Below are 20229 nucleotides of genomic sequence, written 5' to 3' on the forward strand. Positions count from 1 at the left end.
TGTGCAGCATTTGGGAGAGGGGCAGTGCCACCGAGGCCACAAGGACTGAGAGTAGGGGTGGGTGGTTCCCCGCAAGGAGCATCAAGGAGTGGAGGTTGGGCATGTAAAGTATGTGTTTTGTAATCCTTAGTGGTCCTCACTGACTCAGCCAGCATCTGGAGGTGACCTTGGCACTGGGCAGTAAGCACATTGGGGTTTGCCTTTGCCCATGTGGAGGCTCCTACTTACGTGGATGGACAAAGCCAGGCCCCTCTAACTGGTCTGTGGCAGGAGCCCAGTGTTGGATGGCTGTAGAAACATTTCTGCCGCTGCCAAATGGAAGCTGGAATAACGGAGAAGGTGTTCGTATGTCTCAGACAGACAGTATGTCGGGGAGACTTCTTGAAATGTCAGGCTATGAATAACTTCTGTGAAAAATTAATCACGGACTAGAAGAATCTTTTCAGCCAACAAATGTAGGCTTGAATCTTATGTTCTGATTTTTTTAAAAAAGAGACAATAATGTGACTTATGAATTTAGTTAAGAAAAGAAATTTGAACTCGTGAGAGGTGCCGGAACGTAGAGCACCAGTGATGGCAGCAGCCCTGGGGGTAGCTGAGAGAGATGCGAGTAGGGAGGGAGAAGACCCCTCGCTTAATACAGAGTATCTCGTTTCATCGTAAACCGTCCTGTCGGATTGGTGTTAACGACTGGGTTGGAGTTGCTCCAGAGAGGTGACAGGACCTGTGCTAGGTCACACAGCACCTTACTGTTGAGCGGATGCGTGGAATGAGAGTGTGTCCGTGTTACTTTGGACACACACACTCCTCAGTGAGCCCATAGGAGCGGCCTCCTGCGGCTCAGCGCCTGCAGGCTCTGTGTCTGAGGACGCTGCAGCCTGTTGCTGAGCCCGTGCCGGGAGGCACACTGCAGGGGCTGGGAGGCGATGGCAGCCAGAAGGGAGACTGACCTTGATGGGTTGGGAGCACCAGCACCAAGGTCTGGGGCCGCTGAGAAGGGAGGGTGTCCTCAGTGCTGCTCTGTGGGCCCTGAAGCCATCGCCCCCGAATGTGCAAGGAAGTCAAGCCCTATACCCCTCCCTGTTTACGAGGTGTCCACCACCGGGCTGCGGTGTGTGTGCATCACGCGTGAGGATGCTTTGTGAAGGACGCTTGGAATTCCTCCTTCCCGGAACACACACTTCACCTGTGGGGGCCTCACCTGCCGCCTGCACCTTTGAGTCACCCCAGCCTCCCTCTCCCCTCTCTAAACCAGATGTGACCCCTCCTGCCTTGAGCCTGGCGAGCTTGTGTTGCCCCAGGCCACTTCCCATGCCGCCTCCTACTAGAGTCCTGTCCCTCACAGACTTAGGTGCCCTGCAGGGACCGGGTGCCATTCGGTGCTGCAGAGCCCGGCTCAGAGCCTGGCACAGGCTGGTTCTGGGAAAGCCATGGATGAACTGGACACAGAGGAATGGTCCTTGGTGTGTTGTTCCTGGGGATCATACGTCATTTCTTGTTGTCAGGAAGGTTAGTGCAGCTGGTGTGGTTGTATGAGGCTTTTGTGATTGGGATAACTTTTTACAAAGTAAAATTGAGCGTGAGCCATAGTGATATTGGGTGCTTGGCTTAGTCATCCAACTGGAGAACCTGTGCTAGGAAAATGACTTCCCAAAAGAAAAGTATACACACAGAACGGCTTGTGGCACCATTTTATAAAGTAAAGGATTATGGAGAACAGCATTAAGCCCTGTTGGAGGAAAGGCCCAGCAGCCTGACTGTGTCGCCCAGTGGGTCTTACGGGCCTTGAGGCGGCGAGCTGACTGCAGTGCAGTGTGGGAGTCTGAGAATAGTTCACCACCATGGTCTGGATGTGCTGACATCCTCAGCCCCAATGCGGTGGTGTCAGGAAGCGGGGCATTGGCAGGTGACCAGGCCACGAGGGTGGCGTCCTCTTGCTGGGATTAGTGCCCTTAAAAAAGAGGCCCCAGAGGGCACCCTCCTCCTTCCACTGTGTGAGGACACAGCAAGAAGCCCCATCAACCAAAAGTGGGGCCCTCACCACATGCTGCATCTGTTGGCACCTTGATCTTGGGCTTCCCAGCCTCCAGAACTGAAAGAAATAAACTTCTATTGTTTCTAAGCCAGCCATTCTATGATGTTTTTGTTATAACACCCAAACGAATGAAGACGTTCACTCTTAAGTAAAAACTGTGAATATCAAGATGTATGTACACTGATTGTAACCTCCAAAAAGCATATGTCTGTCAACGACACGATCCTGGAAAACATTAACTTGACTAGTTGGGGTGCTGGGCATTGGGTTCAGGTTCTTATTACTTAGGTCATGGGCTTTCAAACGAGCCCTTGGATCTTTCTAGAGCCTTGGTTAGAGCAGGCCTAAGCCCAGGGGGTGATGGTGGGACTCGGCTCTGTGCCCTTCCTTTCCGTGCCTCCCACCCTAAGAGCTCCGAGTTACCGTTGGAAACCACCCCGCCTGGGTAACATTTGCTGTTTGCTTTGGGGATGTTTGTCAATTGGAAGGCAGATGGTTGCTTTCTAGGCATTTTTTTCTGTCCCTGTGTCTGTCCTCATGCTCCTGGCCTGGACTTTAGAGGGAGAAGTGGCGCCAGGTCTTCTGGAGACCTCTGCTGGTATCCCCGCCACTCCTCTGACATGTGGCAAGGTCTGGCTTGTGACACTGTGTTTGTCTCTTCCATGTCGAAGGGCCTGTAAAGGGAGATGCGGGAATCCCCTTTGAAGAAGTCCTGGAGAAGGCCAAGGCCGGGGACCCCAAGGCGCAGACGGAGGTGAGGACGCGGTGTTGGCAGGGAACTCAGGACTAGCCCCCAGCACGGCGGGCCTGGCCGGGAGCTCTGCAGCCCACAGAGAAGAGTCGGTGCCTGGGAGCGGGCATGGGAGCGTTGTGTGCCCCGCGGTGCACCGAGCTCCGTGCCGGATTCCCATGTTTGCTCTGTTGATTCTTCTCCCTACGCTCCTGTGGGAAGCAGTGCTCATCCCTTGCTCAGCTCATACCTTGTCTTGGGCATTACCTCCTCCTGGTCACCCACCCTGCTTCCTGCCTGTCCTCCCTGTGCCTGGCTTGCTTGGTGCACACACCCCTGCCACTGTGTATGCTGCTCGCTCCTATCTCCCTGCGTGGCCATTAGCTGTGTGCATGGGGCCCCAGAGCAGTGACTGTTTACTTGGGCGTCTGCCAGGGCCCAGGGTTGTGCCAGTGCTGGGTGCAGTGGTGAGCCACATGGACGTGGGCCTCGTCCTCACAGGGTGACAGGTTAGGGGGAGAAGCAGACACAACCAGGTGAACAGACACATTAATAAAATTGTTCTGAATCATGGTAAGGAGAGAAACCCAACAGGATGCTGAGCCAGGAGGTGGCAGAGGGCCTGGTGCCTTCTGTGGGGGCCATCCCAGCCGAGGGCTAACCCTGCACGCCCGGCAGTGCAGACAGAAGAGTGAAGAGCAGAGGCCAAGGCAGGGGGAGCTTGGTGGGTTTCAGGAACCCGAGTGCACGGGGAGAGAGGAGGGAGAGGTGTTAACCTCAGCACGGTCATCATCATCTTATGTCACCCTTACCGTGTCTTCAGAGGTGGTAATTACCACGCCCACTTTTTGGATGAAACTAAGGCAAAGAGAGCTTCAGCGACTTGCCGCCCTGGTTTACACAGCTCTGGTGGTGCAGCCGGGATTCAGGCCCAGTTCGCAGGCTCCAGGACCCACTTCACGGGCCCCTGGCACCACCTTCTAGCCGCGTCCGTGTGCAGATCTCTTGCTGCATTTCTCAGCTTATGGTCTAGAATACCAGAGGGGGTGGGGGAACCCCAAAGTCCAGCCCCCAATGTGGCATGTGGGGAACCTGAGACCCCAGGAGGAGGAAGGGGTGAGCTCCAGGCAGCAGCATTGTGCCTGATGCCTCTGCGTCCCACCTCTGCTTTCACCTCCGGGCCAGCCCTGGGGAGGGTGACCATGCCCACCTTTCCAGAGGACTCGGAGGCTGTATGGACAGGTCCCCAGCAGCCGTTTCTTGCCACGTCACTCTGTATGTCAGAGTGGCTTTTGTATGTGGCTCAAGCAGGTGACCACAGTCATCTGGAGCAATTTCCCACCCTCTCTTTGTCCTAAGGAGGAGGATTTCCTGTAGAACCATAAATGAAGAAGTTTCTTTTTCCTACCTTATGGCCATATTGTACTTGAAAGTTCCTCCTACAGCCTGCCCAGGCATTCAGCAGTTGGAGCACAGCCCTTTGGTGGGCTCTGTCTTTCCTCTGGGCCTCACTTTTTCCATCTGTAGAATGAGAGGATTGGCCCATGTCAGCAAGTGTTTTTTTGCAAAGGGCCAGGTGGTACATATTTTGGACTCCATGTGGTCTCTGCTGTGACTCCTCAGCTTTGCCATGGAGTGCACACATGCAGCATGGCTGCGTTCATGTTCCAGTAAAACTTTATTTACAACAGTAGGCAGTGGGCCAGTTGTGGGCCCATTCCAGCCTCTGGCATGCTGGCCTTTCTGCAGCCCTGACTTTCTGTGGTCCCCTGACTATCTTGAGAGGTGGCAAGTGGGCCCATTGTAACCTGAATTTCCATCCACTGACGGTGCGCCTCAGCGAGTGGTGGGCAGGAGCTGCTGAAGGGGGAAAATCGATAGACTTTGGAGCCTGCAGTCCCCTGTTCTGAGGAAGGGGGTGGCCACGCCTGCGTCACAGCGTTAAAACAAGAACAAGTATCCAGAGGCTCGGTAGGGCCCAGCCTAATGTAGATGCCCAGTGGGACCCCATTCCTGCCCCTTTCTTCTTGTCTGAGTGACAAAGGGTGGTGGGTGAAAGGAGGTGGGCCGGCCGGGATCAAGGGGCAGGAGAGGGTCCGAGAAGCTGGAGGTAGAACGGTGTCTGGCCTGCAGGTGGGGAAACACTACCTGCAGTTAGCCAACGACGCAGATGAAGAACTCAACAACTGCACTGCCGTGGACTGGCTGATCGTGGCTGCAAAGCAGGGCCGGCGGGAGGCCGTCAAGCTGCTTCGCCGGTGCTTGGCGGACAGAAAAGGTGAGTCTGCGTGAGGCTTACTTAGAGCAGCCACCTGAGGGACGAGCAGTTGGTAATGCCACTTACTCACTGAACAACAATAAAATATTAACAACAGGAAAGCTTAATGCTGGCGATGCTGTTGGGAAATGAGCACATTTTCTGTTTTGCTACTGGCTTCGTCATTTTAGATGTTCTAGAGCCTAACTTGGGATCTTTAACAAACTAAGCTATTGTCATTCTCTTTGGCTTGTGTTGGTGTTTCCAACACAAGAAGTTATAGCTCTCTTTTCCACTGGGTTCTGGTCCAAACTGAGCAATAGATCCTGGAGCCAGCTGAGGAGGGTCAGCTTCACAGTGATAAAGCTGGGAACTTTGGTGTGGCCTGCAGTCACAGTGGCTGATACCCTGGAGCTGGCTCTCCATCCAGTCTGGACAGACTACCCAGAGGCCCACAAAGACCTGTGCAGGTGTGTGCACCATGGAATGAAGTGGACTGACCTTTCAAAAGTGGGTGGAGGAAGAGAGGGGAGCAGGCCACTGAGGGGCAGGGGACAGGGTCGTGGGGGGATGCAGCCCTGGCCACATGCGGTCAGTTTTGACATCATCCTGCCCAAGGGTGTGGCTCATCCCTGGGGCCAAGGAGCACTGTGCTTCCTGACGGTTTCAAGCCTCAGGGAAAGATGAAAGTGCGCGTCACCCAGGTGGTTTTTTTTAAATGATGTGTATTTTTTCAGATTGTAATAGTATTTTATGCTTATCATAGAAAACTTGGAATATATAGAAAACGTAAAAATACAAATTGCTCATAACCTTGAAACCCAGAGAGGAGCTCTCTATATTTTGGTATATTTCCTTCTGGTTTTGTGTCATAATATTTTAGGAGTTACATTCATTACATGGAATCTTCTTTCTTTGAGAATTAGAATGATGTTTTTGAAAAAAGAGAGCAGTTGTATTCCATTAGCCAGAATTTCCCACCAAGCCAGCCTCCCGGTTCCGGAGCAGGCGCAATGGCGTGGAGCTGGCTGGAGCGGCCCTCGCAGCTGGTGTCAGGAGCCGGTGGTTCCCACAGGTGCCGGGTAGACGGCCCGAGGGTGCAAGGGGGAAGAGCCGGTGGTTCTCGCAGGTGCTGGGCAGACGGCCCGAGGGTGCAAGGGGGAAGGCAGGGGCGGGCCTCATACGTTCCTCACAGCCCCACACTCTTACGTCGAGCGCTTTCTGATCAGACAAGTAATATGCTCATGTGGAAAGTTTGGGAAAGTGTTGAAAAGGAGAAAAACATGCAGTCCTCCGTGCCAGGTCTTACTGCCCTCTGGGGCGAGCTGTGCTAACGTCTCAGGCCTTTGCAGCTGAAGCAAGGAAGATGGCTGCTGACCCGCTTTAGACCCTGGTCACCCTCTCCCCCCGTGGCCGGTCTCTATGCGGAGGGCCCAAGCCCACGAAGCGTGCTAGAAACAGGGACAGCCCCGCCATTGCACCTGGGTGGTCCCTGCAGTGAGACTGGGCCAGGTGCAGACAGCACTGCCTCTGGCCCTGGGGAGCCAGTTCCCCACTGTTCCTCCATGTCTGCGCCTACACGCTGCGGGTGGCAGCAGCTCCTGTGAGGGTCCCATGGGGGTGAAAGGGGAATGTGAGCGGAAGACATAGCAAGTCTTTCACACTCAGTGGACACACGGGCGTCCGCTGCAAGGCCAGCTGGGCCTCCAGCCTGGGGCGTGGGCACTGGCAGGGGCTTTGCGCAGATGTCCCGTTGGGTCAAATGTCCATCCTACCCTGGTAACCAAAGGCCCTGACAGACCTCTCATGAGTCTCCCTCCCAAGTCCTTCCAGACAGAGCTGGCTGGGACCTGGAGCAGCACTGACAGCGGCAGGCAGGGGAACAAGGTCCTTACTGCCTCCCGTCTGGCAGGCATCACATCCGAGAACGAGCAGGAGGTGCGGCAGCTTTCCTCCGAGACCGACCTGGAGAGGGCCGTGCGCAAGGCAGCCCTGGTCATGTACTGGAAACTCAACCCCAAGAAGAAGAAGCAGGTGGCCGTGTCAGAGCTGCTGGAGAACGTCGGTCAGGTCAATGAGCATGGTATGCAGCCAGGTCTCGGTGCTGCGCTGCCCCGTGGGCACTAGGGCCTTGCCCTGGGGACTGGGTCCTTCCCATAGGGACTGGGCCCCTGCAGGGAGCTGGGCAGTTGTCACTGACAGTAGGTCGGCATCAGCCTGGCTCAGGTGCTCATTCATCGAACAAACCAAAGAGGGTGGTACGCCGGTGCCCTGACCACACCCACAGATGGACGGACTGAGTCCGTCACCGAGTGGGAGCACCCAGGCGGCACTGTATCCAGCGTAGTTGCTGGAGGCACAGAGGTGGCTTTCCAGAGGAGTGGCCTCGCACTGCCAAGGGATGCAGTAGAGGCCCCAGGCCTGTGGTCCCCAGAACTCAGGACACCCCAGGAGCCTACAGTCCAGTTTTTGGCGGGTTGCAGGGCACAACAAGGTGACAGCCTGCCTGACTCTCAGTCTACCCTGTCCCCTGCAGATGGAGGGGCGCAGCCAGGCCCTGTCCCCAAGTCCCTGCAGAAACAGAGGCGGATGCTGGAGCGCCTGGTCAGCAGTGAGTGTGAGTCCGGCCCCCCACCCCGCCCACCACCCACACAGTGTCCACTCCTTCCTGTGCGTCCCAGGCCTGGGCCCCACCAGGGTCTCAGTCCATCTGGGTGTCAGTGTTCTGAGTGCTGGGATCTAGGCTCTGCCTGCTGGGAGTGCACATGCTGGAGGGAAGGCAGACATAGTGGACCACGGCATGACAGTCCCTGCTAGACAGAGAAGTGCTGGGAAGGGGGCATTGGCTCCGTGGATGGCGAGGGGAGGGAGCTGTAGGTGGAGGGAATGGCAGGAGCACAGCCCTGTGGGCCTTCATGGGGCAGAGGATGGAAGGGTAGAGCACGTATCAGGGGGACAGAGGTTTGGGGGCACAACAAACTGGGGTGCCTTTGGGATGTCTGGGGTCAAAGAATTAGAGGAGACTTTCACACCCTCCATGTGTAGCTGCCAGCCTGAGCATCGCTCCGCCCATGTCGGGTGGGCTCTGGTCTAGGGGACTCCGGGCTCCATCCCAAAGAAAACAGGTGGGGGACCTCCGGATTTACTCAGCATTAACAGGGGACCTGTGGGAAAGACCAGGCCTGCCATGGACTCCTCTTGTGACCTTGGGCAGGTCTCGTTTTTGTCTCTGGGTCTCAATTTCCCCTTCTGAACAGTGAGCTGGCCAGATCAGCCCTCCTGCCCTGGTAGGATCAGCACCGCCAGCCTGTGGGTCTCCCCCTACCCCCCCCACTCTCAAGGACATGGCTCCAGCACCCCACTGGGTTCCCTTCGACGGGAGCGTTTCCATCCAGTGCCACCATGTTCTCTGCCGTGCTTTCCAGTGAACGCCCAGGAAGGCCCGTCTGTGTCACCATCTCAGATTCTATCTTCCTGCACTCGCTTGGGCTTCCCCCTGCCGTCCCACCACATGGCCTGACCAAGCCACCAGTGACCCCCTTGCCAGGTCACTTCCTGTCCTCATCTGACTTGATCTGTGGGCAGAGGTGGCCACCGTTCCTCCTTAAAGCCCTCTCAGTCTGGCCTGCAGGGTTCCTGGCCCAGGGCCCTTGCTGCCATGCTGGCTGCTCTTCCTCAGTGTCCTGAGACCAATTTCCTGTCTCCTGACCCTCTGGACATGGACACTGCACCCAGGGACACATCCACACTTGCTGCTTTGGTGACCAGTCCCATGTGTCAGATGTCATCTGTGACCCCCGGGCACACAGCCCCGCCTAGGCCTCCCCCGACACCTGCCACCCGAGTGGGCCCCCAAGGCTTCTGTGCCTCTTTGTGGGCGCTGCATACTGCATGCACCCACCCCGATCCCTCAGGAGGTCCTGTCAGCTGCACGTGCTCCCCATCGTCACTGCCGCTGTCGTGAACCCAGCCTGTAACCTCTTCCCAGTGTTTCTGCAGCACTCCGGACTGCTGTCCCTGTGCCCCGCCCCCCACCCCAGCACCGCCCTTTCTTTCACATCCTTCCCACAGAGGCCCTCTGGGACATCCTCTCACCCACGGCAGCCGGGGGCCTGCCAGGGCCCCATTCCCTCCTGTGGATCCTGTTGGGTGGAGGGGTTAGTAGGCGCGTAGTAGGCCCTCGGTAGATCCCGTTGAGTGGAGGGGTTAGAAGGCTATAGTAGGCCCTTGGTAGATCCCGTTGAGTGGAGGGGTTAGAAGGCTATAGTAGGCCCTTGGTAGATCCTGTTGAGTGGAGGGGTTAGAAGGCCATAGTAGGCCCTCGGTAGATCCTGGTGGGTGGAGGGGTTAGCAGGTGGCTGGCCAACAGGGCAGCTTGTCACCAGTGCTGGCTCGAGGGAGAGATAGGTGTCGGCAAGGGCTAGAGACGCAGGCTGTTGAAGGCTTGGCCCGGGAGTCAGTAGCTAGGGAGGGAGGGGTGCTGGAGGTGGGGCTCCAGGGCTGGGGACGTGGCGGGGGAGGCTGGAGCTTGGCAGACCTGCCCCTTCTTTCCCCACCAGCCTGGTCCCCTCCATCAGGCCACCCAGAGAAGGTTTCCCCCACCTGAACTCACTCAGCTCCTCCTTAGCTTGGTCTCAAGCCACTGCCCACCCCATCCCTCCACGTGAGTGTGACAGGGGCCTGCAACTTAGGGGGACTCCATGCTGTTTCTCTTGTGCTTCAGCCAAGAACTATATCGCACTGGACGACTTTGTGGAGGTCACCAAGAAGTATGCTAAGGGCATCATCCCCACCAACCTGTTCCTGCAGGACGATGACGACGATGAGCTGGCAGGAAAGAGCCCCGAGGACCTGCCGCTGCGCCTGAGGGTGAGTGGGTGAGACCCTGGAGCGCCAGCCCTCGCTTCCCAGGGTGCATGCACCTGTCCTTGCCAGGCACCCCTGGAGCTTTCCTGGAAGCTGTGGGTGGGAAGGTCCTTGCCTAAGAGAGTGTCCTGGAACTGTGCCTCTTGTCCCTCGAGAGGTCCTCTGTCCCCGAGTAAGGACATATCCTCAGGAGGAAGGCCTTTCTTACAGTCAGGCCCAGAAACCTGGGGTGCCGAGCGCTGGGGCCCTCTGAACTTCCCGTGAAAGCAGCGTTGGGGGCAGGCTGGGAGGATCAGAGGCAGACTTTGATTTGGACTTTGTCACTTAGAAAAATTACCTATTTATGACCCAGACTGGAGGTTAGTGCCTCGAAGATGCCCTCACCCCAAAGTGCTGGTGTCCATCAGGCCAGGGAGGACATGTGGAGGCGCCTGCTGACCCCCGGGCTGTGGAGGTGCAGGGAGAGAGGCCAAGTATGGGGAGATGGCAGGCAGCACCTGTGGGGGGTGACGACAGGCACACCTGGAGGACACGAGTAGCCGTGCAGCAGGGAGTGAGGCAGGAGCAGAATGCCCAGAGGCACGGACCCTGCCCCAGGCTTGCTAGCTTGTTTTCTTGGCCACGTGGCTGGGCTGTAGGTGCAGCACGTGATGTGGCCCCACGGCCTCTCACAAGTTACCCCAGTTCAGCTCAGCTGGATGAATTACACGTGTCCGTATCTGACTCTCTGGAGAACATCGGGATTTTCGGAAGTTCAGCCGCCCGACCCAGACAGGTGCATCGGTGCGTCAGCACACTGTGGCCAAGAAGGCTGAGGCCAGCGCAGGGGACCCTAGCACAGTCATCACACTGCCTGTGAGCAGTAGTCGTGCAAGCGTTTCACGGCTTCTGCGTCTTCTTAACTCACCGAGGCCCTGGAGGAATTACCGTCGGTGTCCGATGGGCACGTGAGTCAGGGTCGGGGACAGATGGCTGAAAGGGCGCCATGCCAGAGCCAGGAGTGTGGAGAGGGTCAAGGCAGGCCGCACTCCAGCGGGCAGGGCAGGAACCACAGTGCTTCGGGAAAGGCCGCAGCCCAAAGCAGCGGGCGGACGCCCTGCGCCGGGGACTGGGAGCCCAGCTGAGGACCGCACGTGAGCTCCCTTGGAGCAGAAAATGAAAAGCCGCGCCCTTCCCACTGAGGACAGTTGTGTCCAGGGTGAGAAACTGGCCTCGTTGTGGGGTTCTGAGACGCAAGCCAGGATGGCCAAGAACGTGAAGCCAGGGAGCCGGCGGACGTTCCGGTGGTCCACTCAGAGCTGGCCCCGACAGGCGCCCTCACAGATAGCTGCTGCCATCTCCTTACTGACTTGAGAGGAGGGGGCTGCACACTTGCCATGGTTTTCGCAAAGAGGACGTGCTGCCCCACTTGCCAGCGAGGGCCAAAGGTAAAAGGGTAAGTTGTAGAAGACCCTTGGGACACGAGGCCGTGGCCCAGGTGTCCCCTTACATCCGGCGTAAGTACTCTTACTGCCTCCTTCCAAACGCATCCTGCGTGGAGGGTAAATTCTATGTCACCCACTGACGGGCGATGAGTTCAGTGCTGTGAAATATCTGAAAGTCCTTTTTAGAAGGGAGAGATTTAAAGTATTCTGACAAGCAACAAACAAGGCTCTGTTTCCTTTCAGATTTTGAAACTGTCAGAGCACTTCGATTCATTTTGCAATTTGTCTCATTAAAAGGCGTTTGCAAAAGGGAGATAATGAATCATCACAAGCGTCTCCCAAAGCTGAAAGCTGTTCCAGCTTTTAATAGCCTTTCTGAGAACAAAGAACAGGGAACATACTTCTGAGAGGTCTTCTTCACCCAAGTGAAGAACGACAGACGCCTCTTAGCGAGCTAACGTTACGCCCACAGAGAATGTTCCAGACTGCAGGCAGTGCTCTTCTCAAGCCTGAAGTGCAAGGTGCCTTGACAGATAAAACCCTCTGAGAAATAAATTCAGTAATGTTTTAAAATCCTGAAATTTTTTACATTAAATTATTGGAAAGTTGAACATGTGAGCATTTTGCAAACAGGTTTGGGAGCATCTTGTTTAAGTTTCCTGCCCCAGTGGTAGCTGACGCAGGCCCTGCTCCGCCGCCGCCCGCGGTGACACTCTGTCCCTGGTCTCCTTCGTCGGCAGAGGGGTGGTCACCTCGGGCCTGGACAGACCGCTCTTCACTGTTCTATTCGTGGAACCAGATTCGTTACTCAGATTCCTTTAATTTCATTGTTCTTCCATCTCCAAGAAGAGTGTATTTCAATTTGTTTGGACATTCTCTACAGGAAAGGAGACGAAGCCTTTTAATCCTGCAGTTTGGTGCAGCCCAAGAGGCAGGGCTTGGGTGGAAGCTGCAGGATGCAGAGATTGGGCCCTTACAAAGGAGACCGCTCCCTGGTAATCGAGCCCAGGTGTGGGGCCGGCCCCCCACTGTGTCTAAGGGTGGACGCCATTGGACATCATGTTCTAGAAGCTTCCTTTTAAACGCTGTTTTAATCGGGTGGTTCTGTGGCCCCACAGTCAAATTGGTGCACAGCTCTGAGTAAGACAGGATTCCAGATAACTTTAACAGCAGGCTGGGGACACATCCGGTTGTTCTGCTGTTAGCAAGGTCCCCGTTACAGGGATTAACCAGGCAGGCGGCCGGCTGACGCACACATTGACTCACTTCGTAGCTGTTGATCTCAGCCGTCTGGCCTGGCGTCAGAGCGAAGGGGCTCCTCCCCAAGAATCCCTGGAGGAGGCTGGTTTTCGTCAGACATCCTCGCAGGCGTGGGCAGCTCTGCTCATGGAGACTGGTGGCCCCAGAGAGAGCTGGGGCACTGTTAGCTGGTTGAGTCATCTATTTGCTGGTTGTAAGCAGGGATTAAGTGGACTGCATGTAAGAAGCAGCAAAGCTATTTAGCCACACGCATGTGTAGACGTGTGCACGTACACTCGTCCCTAAACATCTCAGTCTCCTTCACGAGCCCAGCCCCTCTCGTCTCCGGAAAACCCAGTCCTCCAGCTGCTTCCAGGGGTTCTAGGCATCTCGATTGGCGGCCAGGGCTCTTGGCAAATGAGGCCACATTCTGGTGTTGTCACTGGTTACTGTTCACCTGAAATTCCTCCTAGCCCTCCATGGGCTGGAGAGAGCCTGCCCAAGGGGTGGGAGAGGCCGGCTGCCCCTGGCCCTGCACTGATGGGGTGTCCGGCTGCCTCTTCCTGTGCCTTGGTGCTCAGGCCTGGCTCTGTCGCACAGCCCCTCGGTGGGCTCTGGATGCACAAGGGCTCCACTTGGAGTTGGTCCAGGCTCCTCACCCTCTGGAGACACTCAGACCCCACCCTGCACTACATGCCACACAGCATGACAACTGGCACCTTCCACGCTGCTTTCTTATCTCGCCCCCTCCAATCTCCCCATCTCCCCCATGCCCTGGCAAGGCCAACAGCCCCCAGAGTTCTGCACAGACCAGGTGGACTTGGGCGCTGCCCTGGGTGCAGAATCACCACCTGCTTCCTAGGCTGCTCCCCTCTTGCTCCCTGCAGCCCCTCGTTCCCCTTTGCCATGGTAATGACCTTTGCTCAGCCTACAGGGTGGGCAGGGGGACCCACAGGTAGGGAGGGGAGGGCCACCTTTGACTGTGGCTGTGGGGGGCTGTGTGTCTGAGGTCAGCAGTATGGGGGACATGTGCTCGTGTGCATGTGCATGTATGTAGGGTGGGTGTGCACACGTGTATGTGTGCGTGATCGTGTAAGTGTGAGGGGTGGGTGTGTAACTGTGAGCGTGCATGTGCATGTAGCGGTGGCCAGTGGTGGGCGGCTGCTGCTCATCCGGCTGCCCTGTTAAGCCAAAGCATCTCCTCGCGCCGTCCACGTTTGCGCTGAACTCTTCCTCCAGTGCCTGCTCTGCCTGCCCTCCTGGGACTGCTCACAGCTGCCCCTCTTTAGAGACCGGCCTAGTCTTGTGCAGTGATGGTCACCGTGCCCCTTACTGCAGGGCCAGGGAGGTGACATCCTTGCTGCAGTGGACAGCTGAGATGCAAAGCCAGCGCCCAGACAGGCGCCCAACATGGCTCTGTTGTCTCTTCAAGCAGGAGGCCCTGAGGGGAGGGAAGCCGGAAGCTGGGTGGGTCCCTCCAGGTACTGGAGGTCTGACACGGGAGGCGAGCACTCATGAGCCTGGCCACCCTGGCAGAAGGTGGGGAGCCAGGCATGGGGAGGGGTCAGAGAAGGGCTCCGGCCCAGAAGCGGGAGGGCCGACCTGCAGGGTGGGGTGGATTGAGGGAAGGGCTGTAAGGACTGCAGAGCATGGGGAGGGCCATCTGGGGAAGGGTGTGACAGGTGGGAGGACCACTGGGACAGGGCTGGCAGTGGGGGAACGCAGAGGCGGGTCCATGTTGCCCAGAGCCAGGGTGGCTGGAGGGAGGCATGTGGCAGGGGCGGCTGAACATGACTGGGTGCAGTTGTGTCCCGGCCTGGTTCCAATGCAGTGTCCACCCCACAGGTGGTCAAGTACCCCCTGCACGCCATCATGGAGATCAAAGAGTACCTGATTGACGTGGCCTCCCGGGCGGGCATGCACTGGCTGTCCACTATCGTCCCCACGCACCACATCAACGCTCTAATCTTCTTCTTCATCATCAGCAACCTGACCATCGACTTCTTCGCCTTCTTCATCCCGCTGGTGGTCTTCTACCTGTCCTTCATCTCCATGGTGATCTGCACCCTCAAAGTGTTCCAGGACAGCAAGGCCTGGGAGAACTTCCGCACCCTCACTGACCTGCTGCTGCGCTTCGAGCCCAACCTGGACGTGGAGCAGGCCGAGGTCAACTTCGGCTGGAACCACCTGGAGCCCTACGCCCACTTCCTGCTGTCCGTCTTCTTCGTCATCTTCTCCTTCCCCCTGGCCAGCAAGGACTGCATCCCCTGCTCGGAGCTGGCCGTCATCGCCACCTTCTTCACCGTGACCAGCTACCTGAGCCTGAGCACCCACGCAGAGCCCTACACCCGCAGGGCCCTGGTCACCGAGGTGGCTGCTGGCCTGCTGTCCCTGCTGCCCTCTGTGCCCCTGGACGGGCACTATGTGAAGATCCTTGGCCAGACCTTCCTCACCGTGCCCATCGGCCACCTGGTCGTCCTAAACATCAGCGTCCCCTGCCTGCTGTATGTCTACCTGCTCTACCTCTTCTTCCGCATGGCCCAGCTGCGGAATTTCAAGGGCACCTACTGCTACCTGGTGCCCTACCTGGTCTGCTTCATGTGGTGCGAGCTCTCCGTGGTCATCTTGCTGGAGTCCACTGGGCTGGGGCTGGTCCGAGCGTCCGTCGGCTACTTCCTCTTCCTCTTTGCCCTGCCCATCCTGGTGGCCGGCCTGACCCTCGTGGGCGTGCTGCAGTTCGCCCGGTGGTTCGTGTCCCTGGAGCTCACCAAGATCGCAGTCACCATGGCTGTCTGCAGCATCCCCCTGCTGGTCCGCTGGTGGACCAAGGCCAACTTCTCGGTGGTGGGGATGGTGAAGTCCCTGACGCGGAGCTCCGTCGTCAAGCTGATCCTGGTGTGGCTCACGGCCATCATGCTCTTCTGCTGGTTCTACGTGTACCGCTCGGAGGGCATGAAGGTCTACAACTCCACGCTGACCTGGCAGCAGTATGGCGCACTGTGCGGGCCGCGGGCCTGGAAGGAGACCAACATGGCACGCACCCAGATCCTCTGCAGCCACCTGGAGGGCCACAGGGTCACATGGACGGGCCGCTTCAAGTATGTCCGGGTGACCGAAATCGACAACAGCGCCGAGTCAGCCATCAACATGCTGCCCTTCTTCATCGGCGACTGGATGCGCTGCCTCTATGGCGAGGCCTACCCCGCCTGCAGCCCCGGCAACACCTCCACGGCCGAGGAGGAGCTCTGCCGCCTGAAGCTCCTGGCCAAGCACCCCTGCCACATCAAGAGGTTCGACCGCTACAAGTTCGAGATCACCGTGGGCATGCCCTACAGCAGCGCCGCCAACGGCAGCCGCAGCCGGGAGGAGGACGACGTCACCAAGGACATCGTGTTGCGGGCCAGCAGCGAGTTCAAGAGCGTGCTGCTCAACCTGCGCCAGGGCAGCCTCATCGAGTTCAGCACCATCCTCGAGGGCCGCCTGGGTAGCAAGTGGCCCGTCTTCGAGCTCAAGGCCATCAGCTGTCTCAACTGCATGGCCCAGCTCTCACCAGCCAAGCGGCACGTGAAGATCGAGCGCGACTGGCGCAGCACTGTGCACGGCGCCGTCAAGTTCGCCTTTGACTTCTTCTTCTTCCCGTTCCTGTCGGCAGCGTGAGGACGCGTCCACTGGCCGGAGGGGGTCCCGGTGCATGCTGCTGTGAGGACTTCCCCAGTGTGGCCCCAGCCAGATGGGAGCACGCTGATGCTGTGTGTGTGCGTGTGCTCGAGTGTGCAGACCCAGGGCTTCCGAGACCTTTGCTTGTGCATGGACTGCTCAGACCCCACCAGTGAAGGGTGACACCGTTTAGCCGTCCACTCTGGACACCAGGCGTGGCTGGGAAGTGCATGCCGTGCCCACCCCAACCCCAAGCTTTACGAGTGAAGCAGGCGTGCCAGGCTAGACTAGAAAGATCCCTGCGTCCCGAAAAGCACTTTACAAACAAGTTTCTCCCTCCTTCCCCCAACCTCTACGCACTCTGCTGTCCCTGTTTACTTCTGTGTTGGATTGTTTTTTTAAGAACCAAATATGCGTCTGTGTAAACTGCACAGCAGCATTTCTTGTTTCTTTGGTCACTGCCAAGCCTTGACAACTGTTGGCCTTTCCTGGGGGATGTGCACAGCTGCCCGAGCCTGTCACATGGTCAAGGCCTGGCCCGATCCTGCCAGTTGGAGGCTGGGTGAGGGGGCTCTGGGCAGAGTGTGTCCGAGCTGAGCTCTGGCACCGCAGGCTGTCTCGGGGCCTCCTCTGCAGTGGGCAGGGGTGAGTTTGTGAGGGTCTTGCCTGAATCCACCAGGACTCGGGAAACAACCCTGGGGCGTCCTGTCCAGCACGCGGAGGAGCCTACGTGTTCCGTGCCATAGAGCAGAAAGTCCTAAAGTGGTTGAAATAAAAGCCTCTGGTGAAATCTATAGTTCTTTTCTTCTTTTCTTTATTTAAAAGAAGGCTCATACATCCATGAGAATCAACACTGTCTACACACATACTGAATGAAACACAAGTACAGTTTGGGTCACGGAAGAGCAGGACTGCTGTTCATGTAGTTGACACCCCCTGCCTCCACGTCCTACACGAGGGGCCCCGCGGTGCCTGCCCTAACCGTTGGGCTGCCTGTGGCGGCTGCCCGTGGCGACACGTCTGTGCTGCAGGCGCCATGCACTGTCAGTCAGCCCGGCTGTAGACTCGGACCTTACTGGATGGGAAGTACATAGTCACAGTTATTTTTGAAATTCTAATCCCTAATGAAATGGGCAGTGTGGGGCTGCCACGGTGTACAGGAACGTGTTTGTGAAACTGTCTCCTGCATTCATTCAAGAACGTACAGTGATGGCCCTATAGACTTACAATCAGAACTTGTCGTTGGGGGGAGCTGGAGCAGCTGGGGCCCCTGAGTAGACTTCGCCCCTCTTGGGGGCCTGTGTGTCCGCCTTAGGCCCTCAGGTCTTCAGTTTCTTCCCTGGGGCGAGGATACGCTGGCACCCCTGCTGCCCCACCACAGCTCCTTTTTTTGCTGTGGTTGGGAACCTCGGGTTGTCGCACTGCTGCAGTTGGCCACCTTGCCTTGACCATTCAGCATATGGCTGTCTCCATTTTCCTCGGACGTTGCTCATGGCACCTAGTGGGTGGCAGCTGCACCCCGCCCTGTTCACTTACCCCGGTTTGCCCCTCTGCCTGGGGGTCTGTGTGAAGTCCCGTGTGCTGGGTGCCAGGAGGTGTCATCGCTCTGTGCTGTGTATTTGCTCCTGGGTTTCTTTCCCAGGCAGTGAGATGAGGTTTAAAGTTCAGCTCTATGCTCTCTCCCTGTCCTGCAGACCTGAGGCCATGAATGGTGGTCCCCATTGGACTCTCCCCCACCCCCAGCCCTGGGCTCCCCACTGGTCATCCGGAGAGGAGGAAGGTACCCGGCAGCCCCGTCCACAGAGGAGAAAATAGGTCCAGAGGGGAGGTGCACGTTAGCAGCAGGGCCAGGGTGGGCTCTCATGTTGCAGTCTCATGGGGAGAGCTCTGGACTGAGCACGGGGGCCAGGTTCTAATTCTCATTCTGCCACACACCCCAGCCTGACCAGGAGCCATTCAGCACCCATCCCCAGGCCTCAGTGTCCCCATCTGTACAGTGGGAAGTCTGGGCTGGGTCAGTGGTTTTCAACACTCGTTAGCAATAACACCTTTTTAAAGAAATGAGAGGCACGGAGCTGCAGTCTCTAGTGAGAAAAGGGCTGTTCGTTAAGTGCGACATACACAGGTGAGGACAGGACTCCAGCTGCCTGGATCTGAATCTGCCACTTCTGTGCCTTCCCAGCTCCGTGACCTGGGGCAAGTTCCAGCTTTCCAGGCCTCGGCTTCCTCACCTATAGAATGGGGGTATAACAGGAGCTACCTCATCTGTTGTTTCAAGGATTAAATGAGGTGGTAAGAACAGTGTCTGGAACTAGTAAATGCTCTATAAACGTTTGCTAATTTTAAAAAAGCATTTGCGGAACTTAAGATCCAACTAAGAACCTTTAGACAGTCTCTCCCCAAAGGAACTGTAAAGTCCTTGCTAGCTGTGGAAGAACTTAAATTTTGCAATGACAACCCCATTTAGGCTGGAACCGATCCTAATCGGAGTGGCTGAGTCCAAACAGGGCTGAATGTCTTGCACTGTGGTGTCCACACAACCCCCCACACCCCCAGAATGCAATGGTCCTGCCCTTCGCCTGCGTCAGGGATTGATGGCTACACATCCAGAAAGGCTTGGCCAGCACCTGGGACTTACCATTGAAAGCATTCCTTGTTTACCTTGACTAGTCAGCCTCAAATGCAGCCACTGCCATCCTAGAACAAATATTTACCAAGACGCTAATTCCCGTGTGAGTCAAACCAGGTCCCAGCCTCAGGAAAATCACAGCCCAGGGTGGGGGTGGGGAGATAAGACAGACCCCATGGCCCCAGCTCAGAGCAGACCATGCTGGGGGAGCCCAGAGGAGGGAGTAGACGTCCTGCCTGGGGTCCGAGAGAGAGGCCGGGAAGCCAGGGGAGGAACGGGACCTGGGGAGGTGACGAAGGATGAGGACATCTAGTGTTTAAGGCCAGCTGCTGGGGAGGCACTTAAGGAATTTGGCCTTTGTCCTGTAGACTCAAACCAGGGCCCTGGGAAGGTCAGGGCTGAGCCGGGGAGGAACACGCTGGGAGCCATGGTTCTGGAGACAGCCTCTGTGGACAGCTTCGATGGAGCAGTGAGTGGGGACAATGCCCTCAGCCCTGTGCTCCTGTAGCGTCCTCTCCTGTTGACGGACGGCCGCTGCCTCCCTGCTCGTGCTTACAGGAGCGACCCCAGTCCCCTCCAGGGGGAGGGACTCAGGTTCCTGAGTGCACAGTGGGTCTGGCGCTTCATTTATGTTGGGTCATTTGGCCCTCACAGCTGGGTCCCATGTCCCCACCCCCTGGCATTTTACAAATGAAGATTCCTAATGGCTCGAGAGGTGAGCAACTTGTCCAGAGTCACATGGCTAGGAGGTAGCAGGGCTGGGATGGGACCAAAGCCTGTTCTTTCTCCTGGGCCATGAAGAAATCAGCATTTTCCTGGGTCTTACGGAGAGGCTATTCGGGGACCTCCCAGGAAAGAACCTGCTGTCTTTGAGGACAGCCATCATTTGACACCAGGTGCTGGGCACCCTGGGCTGGGCCTTTACCCCGAGGGGCTGTGGGACACCCAGGGAGGGTCTGTGGCACGTGTGGGAATCTCACTTCGCTTCCATAAAGTGGCAGCGTTTGAGCAGCTCAGGGAAGACCCGGCTGAGCGGCGCCGTCTCGAGCACTGGGAGAGGTCCTCTGGAAGTTCCCCTTCCCAGCACCCCAGAGGTGTTGCTTCACAGCCTGCACCATCTGTTCTTGGGTGGTGGGTTCTCAGAGCCCACCTGCCTGGCCTGCTCTACACACCAGTCATTCGGGGTCAGTCGCTGACGCGCTGTGCCACTCCCTCATCCCGCGCCATACGGGTACACCCCCAAGGGACAGAAACCCTCATTTCTGCAGGTGCCCACCGCGCAGGGCCTGCAGACAGATCTGTAACCATCCCACCTGCTGACCTGCAGGACGGGGTGTTGGGATTACACCAACTGTCACTGTCCCTCTCCCATCCCATCAGGCTCAGCGGCCA

At 57.3% G+C, this 20229-nt stretch overlaps 1 protein-coding gene across 1 annotated transcript in view; it reads left to right on the plus strand.

Moving 5' to 3' along the window:
* Positions 1 to 17001, plus strand: part of WFS1 (Wolfram syndrome 1 (wolframin)) — a 29378-nt gene extending 12377 nt beyond the window's left edge. Inside the window, exons 3-8 of the mRNA XM_012665117.1 lie at positions 2707 to 2789; positions 4899 to 5043; positions 6935 to 7105; positions 7559 to 7639; positions 9746 to 9891; positions 14397 to 17001. Coding sequence (XP_012520571.1) covers positions 2707 to 2789; positions 4899 to 5043; positions 6935 to 7105; positions 7559 to 7639; positions 9746 to 9891; positions 14397 to 16208 — 2438 coding nt within the window. The 3' untranslated portion in view covers positions 16209 to 17001. The remainder of the gene's footprint in view (positions 1 to 2706; positions 2790 to 4898; positions 5044 to 6934; positions 7106 to 7558; positions 7640 to 9745; positions 9892 to 14396) is intronic.
* Positions 17002 to 20229: the final 3228 nt, after the last annotated feature.

The sequence above is a fragment of the Propithecus coquereli genome, unplaced genomic scaffold (genome assembly GCF_000956105.1).
Source record: "Propithecus coquereli isolate 6110/MARCELLA unplaced genomic scaffold, Pcoq_1.0 Scaffold962, whole genome shotgun sequence".
Lineage (NCBI taxonomy): Eukaryota > Metazoa > Chordata > Mammalia > Primates > Indriidae > Propithecus > Propithecus coquereli.